The sequence below is a fragment of the Empidonax traillii genome, unplaced genomic scaffold, assembly GCF_003031625.1.
Source record: "Empidonax traillii isolate 1590-97213 ecotype Southwest subspecies unplaced genomic scaffold, ASM303162v1 scaffold1971:size99068, whole genome shotgun sequence".
NCBI classification, from domain to species: Eukaryota; Metazoa; Chordata; class Aves; order Passeriformes; family Tyrannidae; genus Empidonax; species Empidonax traillii.
The window spans coordinates 49,413-61,422 of record NW_020957164.1 but is presented as its reverse complement, the minus strand read 5'-3'; the positions used below and the strand labels follow the sequence as shown (position 1 = coordinate 61,422).

Genomic DNA, 12,010 nt, shown 5'->3' with positions numbered 1-12,010 from the left:
CTAGAACCACCCAGCCAGCACTCCTTACAGCACTGACCCTTCCCAGTGCTGAAACAACAAACACAAGGACTAAAAACCTGATTTTTACAGCAAGCTTGGGCTTGTTTTGCTGCTTCCCCCCCCCCCGCCCTTTTTACCCAAGATTTGAGCTGTTTCAGGAAGCCTTTCCATGTGTGTAATGAGTGCCCTGGTGCCCGTTTTGGTCGTGCAGGCAGCCGTGTGCCAGCCAGAGCAGCCTGAAGGACATCAACTGGGACAGCTCCCAGTGGCAGCCCCTCATCCAGGACCGCTGCTTCCTGTCGTGGCTGGTGAAGATCCCGTCGGAGCAGGAGCAGCTCAGGGCCCGGCAGATCACGGCCCAGCAGATCAACAAGCTGGAGGAGCTCTGGAAGGTACCTGCTGCTCCTCTGGATTGCTGCTCAGGGGGGGTTCCCAAAGCAACGATTCCCTGGGGCTGAGAAGGAAAGGAAGGGATTTTGAGCAAGTGTGGCAGGGAGGGAAGCACTGAAATCACCCAGCTGGGGAGTGCCAGAGGGTTCAGGCTTTCAACACCTGTGCTTTAAATTCTAGGAAAATCCATCTGCCACCCTGGAGGACCTGGAAAAGCCTGGTGTCGATGAGGAACCGCAGCATGTCCTGCTTAGATACGAAGATGCTTATCAATACCAAAATATATTTGGTCCTCTGGTCAAGCTTGAGGCAGATTATGACAAGAAACTCAAGGAGTCTCAGGTGATTTGCTTTGAAATTTGCCTGTTTGAGGGGATTTCTCACCAGTCCTCTGGTGTCAAATTCGTGGTTAGGGCGCAGAAGGAAGCCTGAAGTGGAGTAAATGTCTTAATTACTGTAATATCAGCAGTAGTGGGAGAGGAAGGAAAAATCCTCCAACTGTTTTGTTTTGTTTTGTTTTTTTTTTTTTTTTTTTAAGAACTTGAAACACTTGGGAGCTTCCATCTTTTCTGTGTTAAAAGTTTTCCTTCAGGTGCTGATTAGGGCTTTGTCTCTCACAGCTCACTTTTGTAGAAGAGAATCAGCCTCCTGCAGGTGGTGAGAGCTCAGTCCATTGCAATAAATACAGATTTCTGTGACACTGGAACCCCAAGTTTTGGTATTTTGAAGCACAGTTGGCAAACAGCTCTTTTTTTGTTGTTTTTTTTCACCCTTAGACCCAAGATAACATCACAGTCAGATGGGACCTGGGCTTGAACAAGAAGAGAATTGCTTACTTCACTTTGCCAAAGACTGACTCAGGTAATGACAACTGGATTGGTTTTTTAAGGGTGGTTTTTTTATACCTGGTGAAAAAAAAAATAAAAAAATCAGTGTTTGAAGCACTGTGAGGATCTGACCTGGGACAGCAGGGAGTTCTTGAAGGGTTTTTGTGGTGGGAGGTGATTGCTGAGAGCATTTTTTTTTTCCCCTTTCCTTTGTAGACATGAGGCTCATGCAAGGAGATGAGATCTGCCTGAGGTACAAAGGAGACCTGGCCCCGCTGTGGAAAGGAATTGGTCATGTTATCAAAGTTCCTGATAGTATCCTTTACTTAGAGAGCCCTCACTGAGCCTCAGCCTGAGGCTGCAGCTTCTCCAAGAACCCACTGAATACATCCAGAAGTAATTCTGAGATAATTTCAATTTATCCTGGGGGATCTTGCTGTCAAAAAAAAAAAAAAAATGACCAGAATTGGGGGAAAATAAACTTCAAATTGTTGCTATAGATTACTACTTAACGAGGTTCTACAGATTATGGTGATGAGATTGCCATCGAGCTGAGGAGCAGCGTGGGAGCCCCTGTGGAAGTTACTCACAACTTCCAAGTGGATTTTGTGTGGAAATCTACTTCCTTTGACAGGTATTGGGAAAACACTCCAAAACCTGCCATGGGGTTGGTGCAGGTTCTGCCTGTGGGGTGGTTTTTTGGTTTTTTTTTTGTCTCTTTGCCTTCAGTGAGTGGTTTTGGTCCAAAAAAAAGTGATATTGCTTGAACTGGTTAAAATGTCAAGGCATTTGGGGTCTTCAGCCACACCTGTAGAGCATTTTGTAGGCTGGCTTATTATCCTGTTATTAGGATATTAGAATCCCCTGTTAGTAGTAGTAGTAATATATCCCACTGTTTATTCTGGGTGCAGATTTTCCTCAAATCCTGCACCTAAAATCACTGTCCCAGGTGTTGTCCCTCTGCACATTTTTCTGGTTCTTTTGTGACGTTCACGTGGAGGAAAAACGAGCCCCGTGTTCTGAGGGTGTAGCTTTTTTCTCCTGACTCTGTTAGCAGGGACTTTCCAAGAGGTGTAATTTAAATCTGTGCCTGCTGCACCTCTGTGTGGGACACCTGTGGACAGCCAGGTCACACTGATGTCCCTGACTCACTTTTCTGCCCTTGCCTCCTTTCCAGAATGCAGAGTGCCCTCAAAACGTTCGCTGTGGACGAGACCTCGGTGTCTGGGTACATCTACCACAAGCTGCTGGGCCACGAGGTGGAGGATGTGATTATTAAATGCCAGTTGCCAAAGCGCTTCACAGCACAAGGACTTCCTGATCTCAACCACTCTCAGGTAACCCCTTCTCCTCTTTGCTGCTTGCACGAAATGCGCTGCAGGATTTACGAGCAGAGGTTAAACAACCTCACCGTCCCATGCGCTGAATGCTCAATCAGCAGTAAACCCCGTTTTTGTAGGTTTATGCCGTGAAAACAGTCCTGCAGCGTCCTCTGAGCCTTATTCAGGGTCCCCCTGGCACTGGGAAAACAGTGACATCAGCCACCATCGTGTATCATCTGGCCAGACAGGGCAATGGGTAAGAACTGCTCTCTGCAGGGCTTTATGTGTGAGGTTACTTTATTAATGGAAAGAATCACCTTGATTTAAAAAAAAAAAAAACCCACAAAACTCCTTCGTATCATCGACAGAGCTTTCCCAGAACTGTATTTTTCTGGGAGGACTTGGGTTCAGCAAATACCCTTGCCCAGCGTATTTTTACTACAAGTCTGATGGAAAAAAAAAACCAAAAAAACCCCAGCTTTGTAGCTCCTTAAGGACTTGTTTGGTGGTGTTTCCCCAGGCCTGTGCTGGTGTGTGCTCCCAGCAACATCGCCGTGGACCAGCTCACCGAGAAGATCCACCAGACCGGGCTCAAGGTGGTTCGTCTGTGTGCCAAGAGCCGTGAGGCAATCGACTCCCCCGTGTCCTTCCTGGCACTGCACAACCAGATCAGGAACATGGACAGGTCAGGAATGAGCAGAACCCCCCCCACCCCTGGTTTTAGGGACACAGCTGGTGGGTGGTGGTGTGGTGGGTGTTGTTGTGACTCAGGTGTTCGCTTGACTCACTCTTCTGTACGTGTGTCATGATTAGTTAAAAATTACTTTTGCTGTAATCCTGCAAACGATCAGGGCCTGAAGTAAAATTCTTGGTGTTTTTTTTTTTTTTTGCAGCATGCCAGAGCTTCAGAAACTGCAGCAGCTCAAAGATGAAACTGGAGAGCTCTCATCTGCTGATGAGAAACGTTACCGGGCGCTGAAGCGAACCGCGGAGCGGGAGCTGCTCATGGTGAGGCCCCCTGGGCTCTGCTCCCGCTGGTGGGGCTCAGAGGACCCCTGGGGGGGTTCCTGGGCTGGCTCTGAAGGCTGTGCCGTGTGGGGAGGGGTTAACCACGCCCGTGTTTGCGTCCTAGAACGCCGATGTGATCTGCTGCACCTGCGTGGGCGCCGGGGATCCCAGGCTGGCCAAGATGCAGTTCCGCTCCATCCTGATCGATGAGAGCACCCAGGCCACCGAGCCCGAGTGCATGGTGCCCGTTGTGCTGGGAGCAAAGCAGGTGAGCCCCTTGGCTTCCATCCCAGCAGGAGTCTGGAAATCCAGCAGGCAGCACCCAGCAGGGACATTCCCCCCGTAGGCACGCAGGGATGCAAAGTTCTTCCCTCTCCTGAAAGACAAACCTGAAGGACTCTTCATTTTGTGCTAGTCCTGTCAGCTTTCCGTTTCCATGGCGTAATCTTTGCCTGGAACATTTTCTGCTGTTGGAACAATCTGGAGGCTGAATAAGCTTTTATTTCGAAACCATCAGCTGGAAAGGGAGGTGACACTAAAGGTTCCTAAGCCTTAGGTGAGATGTGAAGCTTAGCACAGGCCAGACTGATAAGCTCCTAATATATCAGGCAGTGGTTTAAGCTGACAGAGTTTGGGGTTTAAGTTGGATATTCAGGAGAAATCATTCCTTGTGAGGGTGGGAAGGGGCTGGCACAGGTTGTCCAGAGAAGCTGTGGCTGCCCCATCCCTGGAAGTGTCCAAGGCCAGGTTGGAGCAGCCTGGGCTTGATTCTGTATCTTACAGGAGGATATTGCCGTTGTTTTAAGCAAGAAAATAAACTTTCTCTACACACTCTTCTTTCCCACAGCTTATCCTGGTGGGTGACCACTGCCAGCTGGGGCCTGTGGTGATGTGCAAGAAGGCTGCCAAGGCTGGGCTGTCCCAGTCCCTGTTTGAGAGGCTGGTGGTGCTGGGGATCCGGCCCATCCGGCTGCAGGTGCAGTACCGGATGCATCCCGCCCTCAGCGCCTTCCCTTCCAACATCTTCTACGAGGGCTCTCTCCAGAACGGGGTCACTGCAGGTGAGCGGCCCAAAGGTCGCTGTTCCCACTCCCTGAGGCTCAGAGGCAGCTTCTTTAATCTGCCTTGTCCCTCCTGAATGAATTAGTGCTTAGTTTTGGGTGTTTAAGGGGCTTCAAGACAGAAATATCCAAATATTCTTGTTCACTTCCGTGTCTCCCGCTGCTCTCCTGCTCCTCAGCCGACCGTGTGAAGAAAGGCTTCGATTTCCAGTGGCCACAGCCTGACAAGCCCATGTTCTTCTACGTCACCCAGGGCCAGGAGGAGATTGCCAGCTCGGGCACCTCTTACCTGAACAGGTAACTCAAACACCCACCCTGGAGCTGGGCAGTTCTGAGTCAATAAAACCTCGGGGGCAGTGAATGAAGAGTGAGCTGAAGTGGCTCGTGGGCCTCCTGAACAAAAGCTGTCGTGGAGGATGGCGCAGGCCGAGCTGCAGGTTGCAGTTGGTTTGCCCTGGGCTCCCCTGATGGTAAACCAGGAGGAAAAAGCACCCAGTGGGAGCAGTGCAGAGCTTTTTAAGTGGATTTGAATTGCTCTGTGGAGGAGTTTGTCTTCTTTCACTGGCTGTATGAGGTTGTGTAAGGGATGATGAAGTGCCTGATCTGTGGGATGAATAAACCCCACTGCAGCTACAGCAGGAAATGCTGATCCGGTTGCATTTTGAAGCCAGAATTCCTGTAGCTCCTGAAGCAGAGCCCTAAGTCTTGGATTTTAGTGGTGGTGCAGAAGGGATGGCAATTTAATTTTCATTTTTTTCTGCCCATTCCAACTTCTGTGTCAAAGAAGGAGCTTAAACCACTCTGTTCCTCTTGGTTGCCCGTGTTTGTTCGTGTGCCTGGAAGGGAAAGCAGACCAAGCTCTGAAAAATAGCTGCTGGGATATTTTTAATCTCAGTCTGTTTCCTGAGCAGCATGTGCAAGACTGGAGACAGCAGAGCAGATTGTGCACAAACAAACAGCACAATAGTTGGCTGATGGGCATTAAAAACGTTTCTGTATTTGAAGCTTTAAGGTGAAGCCACCTGAGGGAATCTGTTTGCATGGCAGGTTGGGATGGTTTTTGAGTGGTCTTGGTTATAAAAGCGTTTTGGAATGGTGGCCACTGGGAGTTCTACTGTTCCAGGAAGTGCAGTTGTGTCATTCTGAGAAGGTGGAGGTGCACCTAAGGAGAAATTTGTGTCATTCTGAGGCTTGGTTTGGGCCCATGTCCCTCTGGGGTTGAGATCAAGAGGTGACAGTGGGGAATGTTTCCTGCAAGGCTCGAGCTGAGTTAGTCGTTTGAGCAGTGCAAAATTGATCTTTTCGTTGAGGTGACCTCACAGCATCCACCTTCAAGGCTTTTAGACCCTAACTAAGCTGCCAAAAATCAGACCCAGTGTGTTAATTAATCCTCCTCGGATAATCCAATGTCTCTCCCTCCAGGACCGAAGCTGCCAACGTGGAGAAAATCACCACGAAGCTGCTGAAGGCTGGGGCCAAACCAGACCAGATTGGCATCATCACTCCTTACGAGGGGCAGCGCTCCTACCTGGTGCAGTACATGCAGTTCAGTGGCTCCCTGCACACAAAGCTCTACCAGGTACAGATGGAAGCACAGGGGAAGCCAGGAAAGCCTCACAGTACTTTACATTTCCAGTCTGGGTTTGATTGTTGAACTTTTTTAGTTGATTGTGGTTGAACCAGAGCAGGGAGAGGAGTTTGGGAGGTGGTTTCAGGTGCCAGTGGGAGCAGCTGAACAGGTAAAAGGAGGTCTGTGTTGAAAGGAAGGGTCCTGAGGCACAGAAGGGAGAGGTCACTGGGGCTCCAGCTGTGGAAAAGTTTGTGTTTTGGATAAAGAGACACACCAAGCTCCATAATTGCTGATGGTCATGCTGTTTATTTCCTTGGGATCATGTCCTGCCATCAGTGGGACTCCTCTACCAAACATCAGCACTAGCTGCCGCAAACAAGGCAATTAGATGTTTAATCCAGGCTTGTTTTGCAATGTTGGGAACTCACTCAAGTGTTTTCACTGAAGGGAAACTTGGTGGAGATACTTTTCCTTGTGCCAGGAATGATCTGTCCCTGTGATTCAGGTTTCTGGGGGTTGGGAGCAGCAGTGCTAATTTGGACCTCTCTTCCCTGTGGGGTTTAGGAGTACTCAGAATTCTCCCTGGCAGCCTCCCAGCAAAGGGCCGATTCCCAGAGTTTGGGGGAAATGGGAGGGCCATCAAGCGGTGAACACGAGAGTAATTTCTCCTAAACTGAGGCTCTCTGTTCTCCAGGGAAGCTATTTAGTGACCAGTGGAATTACCAAATCGCTCCTCATTCCAGAAGTTAACACTTTTGGCAGGTGATGGCAGGGTGTAGCGCGTGGCCAGCACGTCTGGCAGTGCCTGTGGGTAGCACAACTGTTTGGCTTCCGTGATTTACGTGTTGTCCTCCGTTTCAGGAAGTGGAAATTGCGAGTGTGGATGCCTTCCAGGGCCGGGAGAAGGACTTCATTATCCTTTCCTGTGTGAGGGCCAACGAGCACCAGGGAATTGGGTTCCTCAATGACCCCAGGAGGCTCAACGTGGCCCTTACCAGAGCCAGGTAAAGTGGAATTGGACACGTGGAGGAGCCTGCAGGAAGGATGGAGAGAGGCTTTGGACAGAGGCCTGGAGGGGCAGGGCACAGGGAACGGCTTCACTGGCTGCTGAGGTGGAATATTGGGAAGGAATTCCTCCCTGGGAGGGTGGGCAGGCCCTGGCACAGGTTGCCCAGGGAAGCTGTGGCTGCCCCATCCCTGGGAGTGTCCAAGGCCAGGTTGGAGCAACCTGGGCTGGTGGAAAATGTCCCTGCCTGCAGGGAACAGGTGATCTTTAAGGTCCCTTCCCACCCAATCCATTCTGTGCCATCTCTGTTCATCCCAGCCCAGGCAGTTGTTCCTGTTTGGCCTCAGGACTTTTCAGCCTCTCCTTCCCCTCTGTCCTCAGGGCAGATCCCTTCCCTGCTTCTTTACCCCTTCCAACAACCATTTTTTTGGACCATTTTGCTTCTAATGGATTTAATTCCAGGAAAGGTGATGTGGAATCCAACATGATGTCCTTTGGCTCCCTTGTTTTCCTGGGAGCTTTGAAACCCAGTAGAAGGTGGTGGTTGGGGGGAACTCGCTGAAGGAGGAAGTTTGTGGCTGTTGAGAAACTGGCTGCAGCAACCTCCCTTCCAGGTGTTTTGTCATCCTGTGGAAAACATCTGCTGTAAACAGACCAGCTGCACCTCCTCCTCTTGGCTGCTTCAGCTGAGAGGTGGATTTTGGAGGCTGCTCCGACATCATCAGTGTGTCGTTTGATTTGCAATATCAATTGATTTTTTTAACCAGCCTAATTTGAGCTCCTCTGCTGTTGGCGCAGGTATGGAGTAATCATTGTTGGGAACCCCAAAGCCCTGTCCAAGCAGCCACTCTGGAATCACCTCCTGAATTACTACAAGGAGCAGAAGGTGCTGGTGGAGGGACCACTGAACAACCTCCGGGAGAGCCTCATGCAGTTCAGCAAACCCCGGAAACTCGTCAACACCATCAACCCCGTGAGTGTCCCCCCTGCCCTGGGCTGTCTGGGACAGGGGGCAGCTGATTAATTAGAAATGGCAGATGAGTGGGGTGAACAGTCACCAGCACAGCCCTGGAACTCTCTGGGGCCTGGCTGGTGTGGTGGGACCCAAGGAAGCGGCTGCTTCAGCTGTCCCCAGGGTGCAATTTTGAGGGGCTTTTTGACTGCGGAATTTCCTGAGGGGGTAAGTTCTGAGGTGAATAAACTTCCTGTCTAGAAATGGCCAACTCACATGAACTTCACAGCACTGCATCAACCCTCAACCTGCAAGTTTTATGCTTGATTCTCTAACAAAAAAATAAGGAGTTACTGGGTGGAGGGAGCTTGTCAGCCAAGACAGGACAGTGCTGTGAATAGAACAAGGGGAAAAACTATCAGCAGAGCCTTAAAATAGACTGAAAACTCATCAGATGTTTCACACTTTTTGAGATGCTGCCTCTGAAATCTTACTCCTTGCAGTCAAGTTGCAGCTGAAATAATAACCAGAGGGGTTTTGGTGCCTTGGGACTAATTCATTTCCTCAGTGCTGGCAAACTTGTGATCCGTGGGGTTTTACTGGGCTTCTGTTTCCCTGAGGTTGCAGTGCAGGGTTTTCAAGGCAAAGGCTTTGTCTGACTCCCCTCATCCTTGCAGGGTGCCCGTTTCATGACCACTGCCATGTATGATGCACGTGAGGCCATTATTCCAGGATCTGTGTATGACAGGAGCAGTCAAGGTAAAGGAAATGATCAAAATTACCACCTTTATAGGTTGATTTTTTTTTTTGTGTTCCCCCCCCAACTGGTCCTTGGGGTGTGGTGTTTTACCCACTTTAAATTTTTAAATATTAGAAGAGCCACTGCAGAAAAATATGGAAGGTAAGGACTGAAAATGTTGACAGTCTGCCTGGATTTTGCTCTCTGTGTGTGGAACCCCTGCCGGTCTAACTGGATGTCTGCAGAGCAAGTGAAAAATGAGGGGGAAAGGGGAGCATGTGAGAAGCATTTCAGGAATCTCAGATGATTCTTTGAAAGAGAAGCCCTGGGGGTGAACATGTGTTAGATGGGCTAGTGGAATTTTCAGGTGTGGAGTAAACAGTGAACCAGGAATCCTGGTGGTCCTTGGCCTGTCCTCTCCATTTCTGCCTCATCCCTCTCCCGAGTCCTCCCCTGTCTTACAAGCAGGGCTATGAATCGATTTTTTTTAAATATCCAGGGTGCCTGAAATCACTTCTCCTCCTCCTCCTCTGCAGGGCGCCCATCCAACATGTACTTCCAAACCCACGACCAGATCGGGATGATCAGCGCTGGCCCCAGCCACGTCACCGCCATGAACATTCCCATCCCCTTCAACCTGGTGATGCCCCCGATGCCGCCCCCGGGCTACTTCGGCCAGGCCAACGGCCCCGCTGCAGGTACAGGGGGTGGGAGGGGGGCAGAACAACCCCCTGGAGGGGTTGGAAAGCTGTTTTTGAGCAGAGCTTTCTCACTGCTGGTGGGGGTCGGTCCCTCCTGCAGGGCGCGGGGCTCCCAAAGGAAAGACGGGGCGCGGCGGGCGCCAGAAAAACCGCTTTGGGATCCCTGGGACGAGCCAGTCCAACCTTCCCAACAGTCAAGCCAGCCAAGACGTGGTGTCCCAGCCTTTCTCCCAGGGCCCCCTGACTCAGGGCTATATCTCCATGAGTCAGCCTTCACAGATGAGTCAGCCTGGGCTCTCCCAACCGGAGTTATCACAGGTAAGCAGGGCTGGGCGGGTAGGCTGGTCTGGTCTGACCTTTCCCTGGGCTTTGTGTGGGTGTCTGTGTGTGCAGGCACATCCTTGTTGTGGCACTGGGGGAAATGAAACTGAAACCATTTTGTGCTCCTGCACTGTGTGACTCTCAGAGTGCACTGGGGCATGAAATGCTGCATTTCCAGATCTCAACTTTTAGCCACCAAAACCCCCTTTTTTTGCACAAATTCCCCACCAAACCAGATCGTAAAAACCCTCAGACTTTAACCTGGGCCCCCCCGGGGGAGCAACTGGGGGTGGCGTGGAGGTTCACACAGCCTTTCCTTTCCAGGACAGTTACCTTGGTGATGAGTTTAAATCCCAGATTGACGTGGCGCTGTCACAGGACTCAACTTACCAGGGTGAACGTGCATATCAACATGGTGGAGTGACGGGACTGTCACAGTATTAGAGTGTAAGAACCTCAGGGGGCCCCTCCTCTGCCTCCTCCCCCTCCTTCAGGCTCCTGAGCAGTTGGTGTGAGCAGTGCTGCCCCTGACACAGCCCCCCTTTTTTTCTGTCTCCTCCCTTCCAGGTTGAGGAAGAAGAGCTAAGCTTGCGTGGAGCTTAGTTCATCAGCATTTTATTCTGGGTAATAAAAAAAATAAAATAAAATGGATACCTGTTTTCCACTGCTAAAACTGAAGCACCACTGTGTGAGAGCAACAGGAGAAAGAAACCAACCAACGGAGAGGAGAGAGAGAGAGAGAGAAAGGAGCGCGCGAGAGAGCCCACTGCTAGAGCTCACTGAGACAAGGAGACCGACCGAGAGGAGAGAGAGCCCTGACGGACCTGCTGGCGCCTCGCTGGGAAGGAACTCACCCCAAAATGAGTGGTCAGCTGAGTCCCTGCTCCCCCAGTCACCCACGCTCGAGAGAAGGGCCTTAAAAAAGCAGGTTTCACTTCATTCCATCCTTCTCTTGGCGAGCAGGGCATTACTTTTCAGAGCAGAAAGAGGGGGGAGAGGAAAACCCTCATCTCAGAGTTGTTGTTCTCGTTTCTAAGGGGTACTATATTTTAGCAGTGACTGTTTACATTTTAGAAGCAGAGTATCTGAGAGAGAGAGAGAGAGATGCAGAGAGGGAGAGGGAGGGAGAGTCCCTGACTCGGTGACAGCAAGCCAAGCAGAAATCCAGCGGGATCCAGCTGATGCTCAACTCTGAGATGCAGGTTTTGTTGTCCAACACTGGCTCTGAAATCTTAGTGTCATCGTGTCGCCCACATTCTGAACGGGTCTTTCGTGACGAGGTGGTTTTTAAAGAGATCCTTTTCAAAAGGAGCGCTGAGTTGTTTATTTTTTGTTTTGTTTCGTTTTTTTTTTTTTCTTTTTTTTTTAAAAAAAAGAGGTTTGTCTCTGAATTCTTAGTGGTGGACCTGGGAGATCCTTGTTCTGAGAAGCTTATAAAAACAAAACCAACCAAACAAAAAAATCCAAAAAAAAAACCAACCAAAAAAAAAAAAATATACGTTTCAAACAAAACTAAATTAGAGCACCAAACCTTGAGAACTTTTTTTTTTTTTCAGTGTGATTTAAAAGTTGCAGCAATCAGCCTCTTCTTCCTACATTGGCTAGCAGTTACGAGTGAGAGGAGCCTGCGCGCTCGGGCAGGAGGAGGGTTTCGAGGTGTTTTCTCTATGCTTCAATTGGCTACTGTCTGGACTCTACTCTGTGACACACACACAAACAAACAAACAAACAAAAACAAAAAAAAAACAAAAAAAAGGAAAAAAAAACACAAGCCTTTCTGTCAGATGAATGAACTTTTGCGCTTGAAAAAAGGGGGCTGGGGTTTCCTGTGCCCTTCGGCCCCTGGAGGGGAGAGATGCGAAGAAAACAGAACCTGCTTTTACTGCCGCGGATTCGGGGGAGAGAGAAGTAGCGGGAACCGGGGATTGATAATGTTGGTTCCGAGGGAAAAAGCTCCACGTCTCTCCAGGTGGGACCCACGGGCAGAGCAGGCAGTCAGTTGGTGGAAGGTGGCCTCTGAGGAGCTGGGTTTTGATTAGAGATAATGGGTCAGGCTGTTTGTTTTTTTTGGAGTGGCTTCTTCGGCGAGGAGAGCAGGGAGGTGGCAGAGCCC

General features: G+C 50.0%; 1 protein-coding gene across 1 annotated transcript in view; it reads left to right on the top strand.

Moving 5' to 3' along the window:
• The window catches only part of UPF1 (UPF1, RNA helicase and ATPase), a 43,294-nt gene extending 31,692 nt beyond the window's left edge, over positions 1-11,602 (top strand). Inside the window, exons 7-26 of the mRNA XM_027909167.1 lie at positions 212-392; positions 571-732; positions 1,167-1,251; positions 1,434-1,532; positions 1,743-1,851; positions 2,395-2,554; positions 2,677-2,795; positions 3,060-3,224; positions 3,433-3,547; positions 3,672-3,815; positions 4,395-4,608; positions 4,788-4,905; positions 6,031-6,187; positions 7,040-7,182; positions 7,983-8,157; positions 8,814-8,895; positions 9,412-9,573; positions 9,677-9,894; positions 10,222-10,344; positions 10,465-11,602. Coding sequence (XP_027764968.1) covers positions 212-392; positions 571-732; positions 1,167-1,251; positions 1,434-1,532; positions 1,743-1,851; positions 2,395-2,554; positions 2,677-2,795; positions 3,060-3,224; positions 3,433-3,547; positions 3,672-3,815; positions 4,395-4,608; positions 4,788-4,905; positions 6,031-6,187; positions 7,040-7,182; positions 7,983-8,157; positions 8,814-8,895; positions 9,412-9,573; positions 9,677-9,894; positions 10,222-10,341 — 2,728 coding nt within the window. The 3' untranslated portion in view covers positions 10,342-10,344; positions 10,465-11,602. The remainder of the gene's footprint in view (positions 1-211; positions 393-570; positions 733-1,166; positions 1,252-1,433; positions 1,533-1,742; positions 1,852-2,394; positions 2,555-2,676; positions 2,796-3,059; positions 3,225-3,432; positions 3,548-3,671; positions 3,816-4,394; positions 4,609-4,787; positions 4,906-6,030; positions 6,188-7,039; positions 7,183-7,982; positions 8,158-8,813; positions 8,896-9,411; positions 9,574-9,676; positions 9,895-10,221; positions 10,345-10,464) is intronic.
• The last annotated feature ends 408 nt before the right edge of the window (positions 11,603-12,010 follow it).